The sequence below is a fragment of the Alosa alosa genome, chromosome 4 (assembly GCF_017589495.1).
Source record: "Alosa alosa isolate M-15738 ecotype Scorff River chromosome 4, AALO_Geno_1.1, whole genome shotgun sequence".
NCBI classification, from domain to species: domain Eukaryota; kingdom Metazoa; phylum Chordata; class Actinopteri; order Clupeiformes; family Clupeidae; genus Alosa; species Alosa alosa.
In genome coordinates this window covers 11840015-11857091 of record NC_063192.1, presented here as the reverse complement: position 1 = coordinate 11857091, position 17077 = coordinate 11840015, and the positions used below count along the sequence as shown (strand labels likewise).

General features: G+C 43.9%; 1 protein-coding gene across 1 annotated transcript; it reads right to left on the bottom strand.

Annotated features, from left to right (window-relative positions):
• Positions 1–627: 627 nt before the first annotated feature.
• LOC125292798 (PPARGC1 and ESRR induced regulator, muscle 1) lies at positions 628–9051 on the bottom strand. The gene is made up of 4 exons (XM_048240239.1): positions 8723–9051; positions 3536–7698; positions 1674–1790; positions 628–1381 (listed from the first exon to the last, which is right to left on the bottom strand). The coding sequence occupies exons 2-4, from the start codon at positions 7665–7667 to the stop codon at positions 1278–1280; spliced, it is 4353 nt and encodes a 1450-aa protein (XP_048096196.1). The 5' UTR covers positions 7668–7698; positions 8723–9051; the 3' UTR covers positions 628–1277.
• Positions 9052–17077: the final 8026 nt, after the last annotated feature.

The following is a 17077-nucleotide window of genomic DNA, read 5'->3' as shown; positions in this document are numbered from 1 at the left end:
ACATTTTGTATAAACAGTGTTTTGTATAAACATTGCCACGTTTTATATAAGTAAATATACTACAATAGCCTATATGTTGCAGTCCTAAGTGAAGCTCTTTCTTTAAATGTTTCTCGAGTATATAAACAAAACAAATATAAATAAACAATACATGAAGCTATGGAACAATACACCAAGCTCGGAAAATAAATGGAAACATCATTCCGGGCATTGTTAGTGGGGTAATTTACTTGTCACTTGATAGCGCTAACTCAACCAATGTTCGGGGGTCTGGCTGATTCTGATTTTTTGTGCTTGCATACTACTAACCCCCTCTGAATCTTTTTATTTTATTTTTATTAATACACAGAAATAACTGCCCTCAAACACAGAGGACACAGTGGATCATTGACCTCGAAATAAGGATACTGTAGTCTGTAGGCGGCCCTGTGTGATTTGATGTTTTTTCATGGTCTTGTGTTGCCCTCTTCTGGAGAAACTTTGTGTCACCCTCCACAGTTTGTTTTTAAGTGAAAGCAAAACAAAAACAAATCCCATCATAAAACATGGAGACTAGCAGTATAGTAGTAAAAAAGATACATTTTAACAACATATAGGCCCACCTACCTGACAAAATCAACCAGCAAACTCTTTTTCATTTTTAATAATGAGGCACACAGCAAAAAAAAGCCTCCACATTAAGGTTCATGTTATCTTGAGATAACATGTTCATGTCCATAAAGGATTGAACTCCGTCACATTACATTCTTTTACCCCTTCACTGTTCTTAACAAACAAACACCATGTCCATCACAACATGCTTAATGAATATTCTCATTATAGCCCATTAACTCTCCATAACACTTTCGATGAACACCCATGTCTATATGAACACATACTTTCTTCAACAAGTACAAATATATATCCTGATTTAAAAAAATATACATTTTTCAAGGGATATGCATTTGGTCATTTTAAGTTTTGCTAGTGCATTACTTGGAAGGAAGATGACAGCCTATAATATATCTCTTTGGCCATAGTCTTTTTATAATTTCCTTTCCCAAACTGTGCTTGAATTACTATATTACTATGTAACACATGTACTATACATTAAATACATGCATATGTTTCCTACATATATCATAGATGGCACACTGTTACACAGCTAGAGGTTATGGTCTGTATAACTGAGTCCAGTTAGCTGGATAAAGACAGCGGTATGTTGGCTGAAATGGAGCATGGTACTGCCAGGCTGTGATGGGACACCGAGCTCCTGATAGGCAGTGGAACATGATTACTCAGGACTGGATCTGACGCAACGGTTTGGCTCCAGCAGCCTCATCCCTCACGTACCGCCGCAAGTATCGGATAGCAGACAACGCACTGATGTTGGCCAGCAGAACTGTGGAAGAGGAAAGGAATTTGAAGAGCTACAGTAGTATTGTGTGGAAACGCTATTTGTACTACCTTACATTTCATTCTGTGAGAATGAAATCATCACCTAATTTTGTTATTTTTTTGTTATTGTTATTTATTAAATCCAAAATTTAACTCATAAATCATAACTGTATAAATCATATACTACATGGCCTGAATACATGCTGACTACTGAAAGATTGCATTCAATTACTAGACTAAAGTGTAAGCGATGAGGGTTGAAGCAGGTACTGTATGTTTACAGTGAAAACACATACCAGCTTTCCATGTGTCAGCACCTTGGGGGCTGGCTGACTTTAGGACCCAGGAGGCAAATGCAATGCAGACCAGACACATGTCTGACTGCCTGAGGGGAACCAGAGGGGCATCTATCCCTGAAAAAAAAAGAAGTGAGAACTGAATTAAGGAACTCTGAGTATCAGAGCTAACTTAGTAAAACAGTAGGTGGTTTACATGGGCATTTAACCCAATTAGACTCAATCAGAGTAAAAATTACTCATAAACACTTTGATTGGAATAAAACACTAAAGGGGTGGTGTTTTCTATTTCTGATATCCGATCGAACAGCCTTGTAAACATTTAACAGGGTTAAAGAATCTTGAGAAGACATGAGAAAACCTATATTTTGTGAAAACACTTTCATAACAAGTTCACTACTGCTGTGATTATCTTTAACATCTCATCATCTCAACATCTCATTAAGCCAATTATGACACCACATGTAGCCTACTAAGATCTTAACCAAAGTAGAGATTGTTCTGAGACAGTCTTAAACGTCTCTTCATAAAAGTTACTTCCAGTATCAGTAAACATGCAGCAGCTTCACACTGTTGCCTCATAGCTGCTTTGAACAAACAACAGATTTGTATTTTTGAGCTGATTTTAAACCCCGTACCAAACATAATGAATGCATGCATGTCATACAGCTATTCCGATAAATTGGTTCCTGTATAACACCTGATCGGATCGGATCACATCGAATTACATTATCATGTGAACAGTTGATCCAATGCCTTCAATCGGAATTATATCAATCCGATTGAGAAAAAAACACACATGTAAATGTAGCCAGTGTCACCACTAACTGCAAATACAAATACAGATGTTGACGGCTCAGAGCTCTTCCAGGTATATTTCACTATATGAATTGTGATTTGAAATTCTTTAAACTGGAAGACCCAAATTGCATTGCCAGTGCACAGCTATTAGCTATGGTCCAGAGGATACTGTAGACATAGGTGAGACAAGGGGAATAAAGGCTCAGGCTCATGGCGATTATGTGAGGGTGGGGTTGGGTCTGGGGTCTGGGAACAGATCAGGGGGATTTTCTAAACGGCCCAAACAGCTGCACACTGCCTCCCCATCTGCCTTGGTCAAGCCCTGCACCTGGAACCAGTCCAAGCATCCAGGAGCATACACAACAAATGTTCCAGGCTGCATAAACACAGCCTTTCAGGCTTTGACAAGCAGCTTAGCCAAGTCCACCCTTGAGAACTTGTATCAATACAAAGTGGAAGACATCAAATGTGCAGATGATCATACTTGAACCGGTCACTGAGACATTGTAAGCAGAAGCAGGGAATGTGCTTGTCTATTTTTACTTCTAACTCAAAGTTTAATATGGGAATCATTCCTGGCACACGGGTGACTTGAAGGTGCCAGCCAAACGGGCGGTGGATGGACACTCACGTACTGCCATTCCTCTGGCACGAAAGCCACGGCCACTTTCTCTACGTGCTCAGAGCCACCATTCCCTGCACGTGGCACCTGGACTGAATGAGTCATGGCAAGTACAATAGGGAAGAGGAAACAGAGAGAGGCATGCAGGAAAACATCAATGAGACATGTGGCGCTTGTGCTTATGTGTGAGTCAGCACGGTGACACTGTGATTGCTATACTGCACATCATTTCAAAGCACAATTCTGCAATCCGTGGCCAACATCCCGATTATTAAGGGATGGCAGCAAAGTTCCAGGGGAAAATCCTGTTGCCATCACAAAGTCACAGTTTTTTTAGAGCTCAGTAACAGGAAATATGGCTGAGAGAAAGGGGGAGTTGAGAACATCCTGAGAACTGTGCGTGACCTTTGACTGATGTTAAAAATAGTGGAATACTTACGGGGGTCGGCTGTTTGCACCTCAGGAAACTGCATCTTCTGTTCGGCCAGCTTTCTGAAGATGCGGCTCTCCAGGTCACACAGAAGAGGGTCTGGGAAGGAGCCCTGGTCCTCGTAGCCCATGACATTGATTGGCTGGATTGTCCTTATGCCAGTCTTCTTGGCGTTGTTGGTAGGAGCCAGCGACCAGGAATAAGGCTCATAGGAGGGCAATGCAGGGCTGGTGCGCCGTACTCTGCGTAGAGAGAGTGGGCTGGTCCAGAAGACTGTGCTTTTGGAGTTACTGGCACTAGTCACTGTTTGAGTACAGTGGGGCAGAGCTGCTCCTTTGCAATCGTAGCGGGACACCACGCGGATCGGAGGCGAGTGCTCACGTTCTTCCTCGTCCTCATCTGACTGTGTCGGAGAATCGGGAAAGAAGTGGTCGTACAGTTCGGGGAACTGATGGGTCTGGTTACCTGAGCGAGAACAGAAAATAGGCAACTTCTCACCCGAGTATGACCCTGCGGATCCCTCTGACGTTGGGAAGAAAAGGTTAGCTGCCTCAAACTCGGAGAAGAAATGATCATAGTTCTCTGAGACGGAGGTTCCATCGATGTGATACGAGGGCAGGTTCTCTGTTTCTGAAACAGTGGACTTGGTGTCATCGTCGCAAAAGAGGTACTCTATCATCTCTGAGAGGGAGAAACCATGGCCATCCGCCACCGACTCATCATCAGAAAAATGTGCTGACGTGTTTATGTGGTAGAAAGGGTCTGGCGGGTCGTCATCACCATCCAATGATCTCAGGGACTGCACAGAGGCATTTCTCAGTATCTGCCTGAGGGGCTGGTTCTCCAGGGCCCTGAGGTTCTGCACGCTGATGTTCTTGTACATCTTCCTGAAGTACTGCTGCTCTGCAAAACGAGATTGAGGAATGGCCGTCTCTGTGCTGAGTACCACCACGTCGTCAGCCTCTGCAGTGGCCAGGACCGAATCAGGATCATCGTTAACCCACACAATGTCGCAGCGATTAGCCGATGCCTCATCCCCACCTTCCTTAGGAACTTCTTGGAGTGGCGAGGATGGGTCTTCGTCAAAGTCAGACATGGTGGACATGTCCCCACTGGACCGATCAGGCCTCGAGTCATCCACGTGCGTGAAGTAGCCGGAGTCCCTGGCGTGTGAGGCCTCGGCAAAGCTGCCATCATCGTCGGGTGGGGCGAGGATGCTAGGGTGCTGGGCCTGGCTGACCAAACGTAAACGCAGTATGTCATTGATGGTCAGCTTCTCCATCTCATTCCAGAAGGAAGACATAGCGAACACAGGGGAGGGGTCACTGGTGGCAGCCTCAATGTCCTTTTTCTCTGATACAGCAGCCTCACTCTCCTCCTCAGGAAGGGGTGTGGGGTGAGTGTTTCGGTCTTCATCTGTGTCAGGTCTGTACACTTCCCCACTAGGAGTGGGTTTTACTGAGACAGCCTTGCAGGGTTCTTTCACCAGAGCATTTGAAATAGCTGGGTACCTCTGGATCTCATTGTTGCCAGCCTCATTACATTCTGTAGCAGGTTTGGTCGCAATCATCATATTACTGTGGGTATCATTATCCGTGTTACTCAGTGCGTTGGTGCAAGGGTATACCACCGCATTTCTATCAGTTCTACTGGCCTTTGATAATTCACATAATGACTTATCATGTGAGCTAACATTTGAGTCTGTTTTTGCCACCGGTTGATAAGATCTTCTGCTTTGCTCATCACCATAAATTTGAGGCATGCCATGTTCCTTAGTGTGTGTGCCTTTGGTGAGTGGGCCATTTCTAGGAGCAGTATCTTTGGGATCTGTTTCAGCAGGATATGGGATGATTTGTTTGCTCCGGGTGTTATCAGGCCTCAAATCTGTCTCCACAGCACTTTCCTCCTTCATTTGCATCTGTTTATCACTGGTTGTTTTCCCCAGAGCTGCAGGACATTCGGCAGTTGTTGGGTCATTTAAATGTGCTGGCGGTGCACAGGGCTTGTTGTTGTTATCTATTAACGTTGTTTGAGCCTGCAATCCTTCAACATCCAGTGGCATCATCTGTGACACTGTGTCGTTTCTGGCTGGAGAGTCTTTGTTTGTGGGTTTCTGAGGGACTTTTTCTCTAGGGTGCACACACTCCAAAGTATTTGCATTTTTGATACTATAACCGTCACTGATAGCTGTGGCATCTGTTGATGGTTTAGGAGCATCAAGTGAATTGTCTATATCACATGTAGAACCCAGTTGATTTAATATCTCATTTCTCTTCAAACCAAAATCTGAAAATGAGTCATATATTTTTCTTAAATCATCAGTGTTATGTGTATGCTTGGGTCCAATGCCATTTTGTGATATGGCTGAAAATGCTGAATAATCCAGGGGGATAACTTTTCCTAAATCTAGAGCTGAGTTGTTAATCTGAGCAAGTGGTGCGGATGAATGACTATTTCCTCCTCCAGCCTTCAATACTCCATTTAGTGAGAGTGGTAGATCTGTCTTTCTCTGAGCTTCTACAGGACTATGCACAATCTTTGGCCCATTCTCAGAGCTTGATCCTAGAGTCTCAAGAGGTGTATGGGGGACTGTAACCTGGTCAGATTTTTTTGTATACAGCGCCTTAGTGCTGTTTTGCTGTAAGTTACCTGTCACTTTATCACTCTCGTCTTGTGTTGACACACGGTTGTTGACAGGGAGTGTTGCGATCTTCATTTGCTCATTGACATTTGCTGACATAGGTCTCTCGGCAGAATTGCAGCTGTTTTCCAAAACTAACTGTACTAGTGATAATGGCTTCTCGCAGCACCTTCCACTGGACATATCTGTGCTTCGGCGTCTCGGTTCCATCTTATTCGAATGAAAGGCCCCTGTGTGTGTTTCAGGTAAGTCAATACTGTCAGCTTGGTTTCCAGCTGCAGATAGCTCTCGTGGCACTGAAATGCTGTCTTTCCATGTGCGTGAGTTTGTCTGCCCTGGCAAGTGATCAGAGAAGCTATCAATCACAGGGCGCAGTGTCAGGAACTTAGGACCGCTGCATTTGTCAGCCATTTTAACTGTGCCAAAGTCCCCTGACAGACGTGCCTCTTGGTCCACCTCTGCTTTGCGTGCATGTCTGTCCTCGTCTGATTCACTGTGGTTGCCATGGAACTGGCTCTCAATGTTATGCTCCGGCTCGACAGGCTCAATGCTCAGCCTTTTCTTCCTTCTCTTCTTCCTGCGCAGGGTTGAGCAGGGAGACAGCCCCTGGCCAGGCAGTGGTTCCCTCTGCTCCGCGTTCCTCCTGAACCCAGGCTGGCCGTACATATCATCCCCCCGCATCCCATCTATGCCATCACTGCAGGTGACCAAGTCTGAGCTCAGCACTGTAGCAGTGTCAGATGATCCCAATTTAACAGGTTGCACCTTCGTCTCAGTGGTTAAATTATTATGGGATGTATCTCTTCTGTCATATTCCTTCCATACATGTGACTTCTGTGGATTCGCAGGCTGGTCCTCCTCACTGATTACTAATTCCGTGCTACGGGTATACCAGTCTGTTGCAGCAGTGTTGGACTGAATACCCGTGCACTTGGCCAGATGTCGAGGGTCTGTTTTACTCTTTGGCTTGACGTCATTTGAACCAAAAGCATCTTGGTCCTTTTTCACTCCAAGAGGACCGTTTGACAGTTGACTGATGGGTGGATATTCATCATCATCTATCCCATTATTACACAGATTTTCCTGGGTTCTCCTTACATTTCCTTTAGCAGTTTGATGATTTCTAGGTGACTGCTCAGCAGAATTCACATTTCTCAGCTGCTCGAAAAACCGATTGACTGACTCAATGTGGAAATCGTCCTCACTGCCGGACAATATGTAGTCTGGACTGCGCAGCCCGTACGTGTCCAGGTACATCTCCACTGGTGACCCCTTGCAGTCTGGGGGTCCGTCAATTACGTCCGGGTCAGGTTGAGCAACGTCTCTGCCCTGTCGTGACGTCCTGTGTGAGAGATGGCAACTCAAGTCATCAATGTCACTCATGCCAGATTCGTCCAGGCCAGCTAGGACTGGAGGAAGGAGATCACACTCTTCACACTCCTGGAAAAAGCAGTCCCAGTCCCGCTCTGAGATGTGCACGCTGTACTCAAAGTCATCCATGACTGACGAGTGAGTCACCAGCCCCTCTAGACTGTAAATAAAGATAACAAAATGAAATTAGAGATGCACATTTTCTACATTTGTACAATGAAACCTTCTATTGCTCACGTGTCTATCACATGCATCATAATCAGAAAACAACTCCGCAATGAAAAGGGAATAATTCAGCAAACTTTATTAGAATGAACATGTTTTGCAGAGTGCATCACATGCATCGTAGCCAGAAAACCAACCAGCAATGAAAAGGGAATATACGGTACATTTAGTTTAGGATGAACATTATATGCAACTCAATAATAGTAATTCTAAACTAAACAATGAATTCTAAAGTAAACAATGAATGAACAATGAACAAACAAAAAAGTGTGAATGAAAAACTCACCCCTCAAACCCTCTGTGTGCACATGAAGAGTTGAAGTGAAAAGCATTATTAACTGCCTGTCCTTATATACTCTATGGCCCTGACCCAGGTAGTTCTATTATATGATAGGTAGTCATATCTCTCAGATGGCCAACGTGCCATTCTGGCTTATATAGGCATGCAGTAGAGGAAAAACAGGCACAGCTACCTCACTACCTTGAGCATAAAACAATGCATATCATCTACAATGTTGTTGTACCATGTGATATACTCCCTGTTGGAAATAACATCGTATTTATTGAACTATTAATATTTGCATGCCCTTATGTACTTCTGTTATTAAATAAGCATTAGGCCTACTATTTTATTAGTCATTTTACAGTAAGTCTTTCTTGTCATTTGCCTAGATGTTTATTTTTTCATTTCCTTTCTCATGATATTTTTCTCAAGACTTCAATGTCAGTGTTTCATGTTTAATAGTATGTAAGAGCATGTAAATTTCTCATTTTTGTTTTATAACAAATATAAAAATATCATGCCCACAACATTACCAAAGATGTATGTGGCTGATTAAGTAACTTTGAATTTTAAAAGCATTGTGGTTTAAAACGTAGCCTATTATCGCTCCAGCTGTCCATCTTGCCTCTGTCAAATTAATGATTGTTCGTGCGGTGCAAAGTGCCATGTGGCCTACCTGTAGATTCCTCTGCAGGTCTCCTGTTCCGCAGCCCCCTATAGCCCTGTACAGTGTGTTCGTAGGGAGCTCAGTGACCACAGAGGAGGCATGCTGTGTCTGTCCTTTCAAACTCGTCCTTGTGCGTGAGTAGAGTGAGGCATGGCAGGCCGTATGATTCGTTATAAATAGAGCTGTGTTTCTGATCACGTATTACACGCCTTCTCCTCCACTCTGACACACACCGACAGAGGTGTAGCGTTTCAACACCCTAAATAGTCGGCTTCACTGGAAATGTACCTCATGGGATCATGCACTAAGAAATAGTACCCCACTATTGTTTTTAATACCTCACTCACAATTGAAGAGAGCCATTTGCAACACACTCTGATTTTTCATTCGACATTGTCTGGACTGAAGATCTTTACTGAAATTTCAAACCAGATGCAACACCTCTATTCTTACATGCTTTTCAGTGTCCCGAAAATATAAACACTAACATGTCTGTCATTCCAGTATAGCGGCCTGGCAACAGGCAGTGGGAGAAGCAGCAGGCGAGTCAGATTACATCCTGTGGCAGCTGTAAAGTTTCCAGGAGCTCCTGACAACGACAGAGCCTCTCACATGGTCAGACGGTCACACTGTGAGAGGAGTGGGAGTCAGCTGACTGCTGCAGTAATGTCATGATGTCTCTTAAACTCTTTTTTGCCCTGAGCACATTGTGCAGATTTAGAGGGTGCAGCGGAAAAGACCTGAGGGAACTCTGTGACTGAACAGTAGAAGATCATTTTGCTCTGATAACAATACACGTTTGTATCACAATACAATCTAATAATATCAACCTAATAAAATATGATAACCTAAATATATAATATGATATATTTATATATGAAAATATGATGACATAAATGTCTACACTGATACCTTCTCTTACTCTCTCTAAAACCTGTTGAGTTTTTGTGAGTTTGTGTTTAACTGACACCGTGGAGAGTGAGTGAGACCTAATACCCGAGTCTGACCAACATCTGGTTGGACTGAGGCTCAACAAAAAACGTCAGTCACGGTAGGGTTACTCAGAGTGACTGGCCAGTGACTATGGCTTCCAGAAGCCATTAAAGAAGAAAATCAAGGAAAGAAATGGCGGTTACATATGTATATGCAGTACACAGTATGAATATATGTTTCTGATAAGAGTATGTTTCTAATAACATACATATGGTGAATACATGTTGCATGGCATGTTGGATGACAAAGAAAAGCAAAACCAAGCAAGACAACTATTACAAACTTGGGAAATACTGACAGCAACTTGAGTTAAACCTCATAGCCCCAACACAAATCTCATTCAGCAATGCATTGTAAAAAAAAGGTTTTAAACCTTTTTTAAAGGTTTTTAAGGTTTGATAAAGGTTTTAAATACAAGCACAGGTGATGTACAGTTCATCCAACAACAAAAACGAGCAGAGAAAGAGTTTCCCTATTCATCACCTGGTAACCTATGCTCCAGCCAACTGTCTTAACAGGCCAACGGGAACCGTTTCAACAAGCCAGCAGCTCAACAAGCAGATGAAATGGCTTTAGGGCCATGTTTACACACACCAAGATGGTTTCAAGGGGACAATGGGATGATCAATTTGCCTTCATTAAGAAAATGTCATGATTTTGTTCATTAGGCTACCAAGATAACAAATCAGCCAATTAGCTCCATTATAGACTTAATACGACTGTAAGCAAACATCTGTTCAAAAGAACCTCACTAAAGACTACCTGTATGTGAAAAACAAGACTTCTGCTATAGCTTGGGGCCTCTGACAATACAAACTGGAAAATAACATTATTTAGGGCTGGGCTACAGGGCGATACAAACTAAGCAATGAATTAATTTAACTTATGAGCAAAATCAAACCCTTAACAATATGCATAAACCTTTCACACATAAACAGGACCTCTTGGATAATGCATAACCCTGACGATCAAAGCCCAACAGAACGTTAGGAGTGATTTGTTATTGTAACATTTAACATTAACACTTGGCCCATTTGTTGAATCAGTCTAGAACAGACGTGAGTACATGACCAGAGGGAATTCCCACAGAGCTAGGTTACTGTCTGTCGGGGAAGAATGCACTTGAGGTTCAAGAATGTGCAACAAACACTTCACTTGTGCAATAGATCTATTATTCATCACAATTATCAAACTGATTTCCCTAACTATGGCTAATTATGGGAACAGAGCCCGGCTAATTAACCCACAACCAGTTGGGCTGCATGCCCAGAGAGGTCTTACAGTATCAATTCATCAGGTTGTGTGAGACAGAATAAAACGGGGGTGATAGGACGAGAGGCTCGTTTGACTGTTGTACATACCTACCTGAGGGCCCTCTTCAATTTGTGGGTGGGATTCTGTGTTTTATCAAGGGGATTAGGCCGTTATGAACCAGTTTGGGATTAAGATCACAATCTGGTGGGCAACTTAATAGGGGCTAATGCAACAGTGTTTTTGCTTCATAGTTGTGTCAGCTCTGGCACTTCAGCATCAACTTAAATAGCTGTAACTAAACACATTCAGAGTGGAGTGCCACAGCATAGTATTTTTCAGGTCGGATTGGTGCCCATTTGCACCCAGGGGCATACAAAAGAGTCCCAGGGCATCTTTTGTGCAAACTAGGTGCTGGTGACACAAGCATCTTCACTGTGATTGAGTATTGCACTGAGTTCAGTTGGTGGAGGAAAGCCAAGTTTGGGTGTTCTCTAAATGTTTCAAGGTTGAAGTGTGGATGCAAATACAGCTACACTAAAATATTTGGATTCTAAGTAGGCCTAGATTAGATGTTTTTGTTCTAATCATTTGTGTTAAATTAATAAGAAAATGCTAATGGGGGAGCAAATATGGCCTCAAGTAAGTCTGCCAAGAATAATTATTTCCCTGTGTGGTCTTAGGCTATAGTTAAAATGTGATCTAGAAGCTATATTTATTCCCAAAGTGTTGCCTAAAAAGGATATAGTGTTAAGACCGCCATGAGATTTGAAGGCTTAACGTATTTTCCAAAGATGTAAAACTTCTACAGAAAAGTTTGAAATTAAAATCCTCAGCTGTGGTGGTATGCTTGGCTCAGCCATCAAATTACAGGCTTGGTCGGTCTGCTCGGACTTGTCTGTCCTCTTGAGACTTGTGCTCGTGGAGGCTTTTACACAGCCGTCAACTCCACTTGTTAGTCCAGTAATGTGAGAGCCTATCGCGGTTAGTCCATTCGTTATCTTACCTCTGTGCCAGAGGCTCCAGACAACGATTACTTCTCACAGACAATCGCGGGATTTAGTCGCTCGCTGCTCGGGGCACATCCCTGCACGTGGGATCAGCTGATTTACAATGGGCCATTGTCTTCTTTAGGCACCTGAGAGCATCGCAATATCAACCCTCGGCGATGAGTGGACGTCAAATGACTGCCCGGTGCCCACCTATGCTTAATTCTATATCCCATTATTTGGAAAAGAGCTAAACACACCTAGGGAAAAGACGGATGGCTCATCTTCGGTTTCCAACTCGGCGTTAGCTGATTGATTAGCGTCAAAGGTCTGACAGCCTAAAACTAGATTAAGGCCTACTGTGTGCCATGAATTGAGGCAACGACTAGAGGGGGGAGTCACACAAGCCCCACTCAAAAGACGCAAACATAACAGACCGGCTTTCTTGGTCTTACACTTTTCTTAGGTTTAATTAAACTCAACAATCGCACAAGCGTAAATTTAATTCAAGCCTAATTTTATATTGCAACAAAATAAATAAAACAAATAGTATTTTGCCCAGGACGTAGGCTGCCAAAACTGACCAAAAGATGGCGAAAATGAGTCGTTAAGTGAATTTCCAAGCCAAAGTGTGTTTGTCTCTTCAAAGCATGAACTAAAATATGATATACTTGGATAAAAACGAGAGCATAAATGTACGTGAATCACATATTTGTTTTCATAATGCAGATAGAGCGTATAATATGTCTTTTGATAGCCTATTTAAGCAAGAAATGGAAAAGAGTACGCAACAGGAACAGAACTCCTTAACATCAAGGATGACGCTTTTTAAAAATAAATCTTTGTTTGTTCAGAGAATGGATAAAACTCAAGGATAAATCTAGAAGCTGAAAATGTGTTGCTTCCACAAACTCTGTTTAGATAGCGCAGGAGTCTTGGTCTTTAATTGTTGCAGGCTCTGACTCATTGCCTTGGACGATATTCTTTGACCAGCGTTTTTTTAGGCATGATGTCAGGCCATTGCGCCTCTCTCAGGGGTCCACGGCGGGAAGGCTTCAGGGACCGGACGCAGACCGCAGCCTTCCTGATGGTGACGGTGAGTCATGTAGAAAGTATCATGCATGGACAGCACTAGCCTATAGTACAGCAACTGGACTGGAGTCATGGATAGCCTATTTCTTGAACAGTATTCTCCCTGGGTTTTTGGCCTTACTTTGCAAGTGCAAGAGCCAGGATTTGGTGTGACTTAAAAATACTTTTATATATACTTTTTTGATCCTGTGAGGGAAATTTGGTCTCTGCATTTAACCCAATCAGTGAATTAGTGAAACACAAACAAGCACACAGTGAACACACAGTGAGGTGAAGCACACACTAATCCCGGCGCAGTGAGCTGCCTGCTACAACGGCGGCGCTCGGGGAGCAGTGAGGGGTTAGGTGCCTTGCTCAAGGGCACTTCGAACCGGCAACCCTCCGGTTACAAGTCCAGAGTGCTAACCAGTGGGCCATGGCTGCCCCCAAACTTAAAAGAAGAAAGAAAAAACAACCTCAGCATTATGAGGGTGTGCTGGGTAGTCACTTGCTGACAGGAGACTGTCTCTCCTTCACCACAGGGCAACTGTCTGACACTCTGGCTTGTAGGGGACCTCCACCCTTGACCGCTCATCCTGTACAGGGAGGGAAGAGGGAAAAGGATTGAGTGTGTGTGTGTGTGTGCGTGAGTAAGTACAGTGAGTGTGTGTGTGTGTGTGTGGGGGTGAGAGAGAGGAGAGACGTTACATCCCAAGCTCTATTTTCCTGCTTTAAACACTTCATCACATGGCGTAATATGTTGCTTAGGGCAGATATTCTAAACATTATTGGTGCCAAGTGTATGTGTTGTTCACAGGTCAAAACCTCGGCTATAGGCATATTCTTACATGATTTTGACTGAGCTATGTAATAGATCTGTAGCCTATTAGGTTACTTTATAACAACCACTTAATGACTACCTAAAACTGTTTTAATTAAGAACCGGTGTCACTGATGCATTTAAAAATAGCCCTCCAGCCTATTTCATAAACCTGTAATAAAAACGCATTGGGTTCCTCAGAATTCCATGATACACCTCACTTTGCCTCAAGGTACACCAGTTGAGGAGCTACTGGCTTAGGGTACATTGCCTGTCATTTCAGTTCTTCAGGCATCAGAGTGGTGAATATTTTGTTCATCTAATTACTGTTGTAATTACGAGTCTGGAATTTTTAGTCAAGAGTAGGCAGGAATTTCATAATGAAGTTGTGTTTACAATGCAAAGGTTTTATCCTCTGTCTGAGAGAAATCTGAGAGATTACAAGAAACAAACTGTGAGAGTGCAGCACCCCAGTCACCCCTAATTAACCAAAACAAGCTAAATTTAGACAGGCTTAGATAAACACAAGGAGCACAAATCTTTGGTCCTGAGCCAGAATGGTAGTCCTTCTTAGCGGGGGTGGCGAGAAGATGGAATGGCAGGCAGGAAATGATTAGTGAGGTCTTGTATCCAGGCAGAGAGATAGCTGACGGCATGCTTCCACCCTCCCTTCATCCCTCCATCTCTCCCTGGCCACTGGTGTTTGCTCTGAGTTAAACATACAGGCAGCTCCACCACCGCTGGAAGTAAAGGTTAATCATTGATCGGCTCGCACAAAGGAGGGGGCTCTTCTCCATGGGCGCCCAGCACCACACACAGAGCCGCCGGCCTGGCCTGCCCACCTGGGTCACAAGGGGTTATCAGCTGAGTCGCACAGGAAACAATAGGCCCCTTCGTCAGGGCTGGTGGTAGCGGTGGTGGTGATGGTGGTGGTGGGGTACCGTTGCAGGACTCTGTCAGCGCCGCCGCCGCTGATGCAGTCTTTCCATCGGCATGCCGGCAGAGCCACGGCTAGCCACGGCCTGCACCCGAGGCGCTGTCGCTCATCAGCTTCTCTCTCAGCGCGGCTGATAACCAAACGCCTGTCACTACTCACTCATTTAGCTGCGGTGGGAATGACCCGTGGGGGTTGACCCGTTGACCCCCTTTAAATCTTGAGACGTTTGTCCTCAAGCCTTCTTGCATGGTTGTGTACGTTCATGACTGGTCTCTGAAAGCATCCTCTGTGGAGATGGTCAGTGTAGGAGGGTTTGAAGGGTGTTTTGGAGAAGAAGGGCCCTGTTGCTATACACTGAAAGGCATATAGGCTGAAGTGAAGCATGCTTTGGCCAGTGCTTATGTCTCTTGTCAGAGCTGTGTGTAAAATGCAGAGAGCCATAGGGGGTTGTGTGGGGCTGTTTAAGTGTGTTTTATTCAGTTGTTTCCATAGAAACCATACTTGCGCATGCTGAGTTTGAGGACTCTAAGCATTTCAATGGGCTTTTCTCTGACCAGACATTTAACCTTACAATTGATATTTCTTTCTTTTTCTCTACGACTGTCCTCTTCAGACACACACACACACACACACACACACACACACACACATTTCCACAAACTTCCCATACAGTCACATATGTGCACACGTACGCAAGCACACCCTCACAGACATAGGCTCACATTTACACACACCTTGGTTCCTTTTAAGGGACGACTCCGGTCTAAGATCACACTAGGGTCTATTTTTGGATGATAATAAGTGTACATTTTTGGGGACCAAAACAACATTTAAAGAGTATTTGAGAGGGTCCCTGCAGACAAACCAAAGTAATTTTAACTTTTGTAAGAAAGGGTATGAAAAGGCACTGTTTGTGCAGTTAGTGCATTACCTAAATTCTTCTTACACTATGTCCTAACAGGATGCGATGCGAGCAAACATTAGCGATAAAATCCGTTTAATTAGATTGTTTTTAACTGTAGTGTCCTGATTGCATCAACAGCTAGCAGCGCGATGCAACGCAACGTTTTGAGAGAACTTTTGTTGGATGAGCTGTTTCTATTTTCTCTCTGTTGCTCGCAGTGCTATGCTATTTTGAATGAGAAATATGACGCAATAGAAGGGCTTTTAATGGATTCAGTAAATTTAACAGATTCAGTATAGACAGACATTAAATTTAATGGATTCAGTATAGACAGACATACAAGATCGCCCAGATCCTATTAGGACTTGGTGTTAGAGGGGGTGTGTGTGATTCCAGGCTAAATTCCAAGAAAGCATCATCGACGTGTCAGTCTCTGACGACATCATGACGAACAAAGACAGTTTCAGCGCTCCCAGCCAAATATGACATAGCTGACATACTTTTTAAGCTTAACTGTTGCAGTGTCTTCTTAGTTGAAGGTAAGAAGGAAGTCTCATGTAATGTTCAACGGGATCATTTAGATATATTCCTGTAACTCATTTTTATGTCTCACTGCGAAATTTGATTTGTTTGACCTCAGAGCTTGACCTTAGATACTCTCCCAGGGCCAACAACACAGTGCTCTCGGGCCAGGGTTGGCAGTATATAGAATTGACTTTAATGTGTGCTGGACCAAGGCATAAACACACCCATACATACCCAGAAATATAAATAGAAAGAGAAGAGGAAAGAGAGAGACGGAGACTACCAACAATGAATGACATACAGGCTAGTGTGGCCTAAGGATCAGACAGTAAATCACCGTCAATCTTCCCAGCCTCACCACAAACATACACCCGGCTGACTGCATGTCTGGAGAGGCAGCGGCCTGGACTTACCCTGCCTAAGTGTGTGTCTGTGAGTGTGTGTGAGTGTGCACATATATTATTGGCTTGTGTGTTTGTGTGTGCACATATATTATTAGCTTGTGTGTGTGTGTGTGTGTGTGTGTTGTTTGTAGGTTTGTGTGTCAACTCTGTCTCCCATATGGCATGGGACAGTGTAGTGGTCAGACGTGTGTTTGTGTGTGTGTGCCTGTGTATGTGTGTGTGTGTGTTTGGGTTAGAATCTGAGTTCCGGAGCGGTGCTTTCCCTGGACTTCCCCCGGGGCGGCACACACATGCCCAGCTGGTCGCCAGGCCAGACGGGCCTCAGCCCCGATTACCACCACCTCCACCACTACAGCAGCACACAGGCAGTCCCCAGAGGACCCACTGAGGGAGCCTGTTCCCAACTCTTATCTTATCCCCCTTCCACCCCATCCCTCTAGTACGCAGAAACAAGCCCAGAGTTCTTCCTT

Bases quoted from the DNA above. Each gene is read 5' to 3' on its own strand.
- LOC125292798 (XM_048240239.1), bottom strand. From the start codon at position 7,667: ATGGATGACTTTGAGTACAGCGTGCACATCTCAGAGCGGGACTGGGAC. The intron at 1,791-3,535 runs GTAAGTATTCCA...TTTTTTTTTCAG, and splicing joins GGTGCAAACAGCCGACCCCC to GGATAGATGCCCCTCTGGTT. The intron at 1,382-1,673 runs GTATGTGTTTTC...CCTCTTCCACAG, and splicing joins TGCTGACACATGGAAAGCTG to TTCTGCTGGCCAACATCAGT.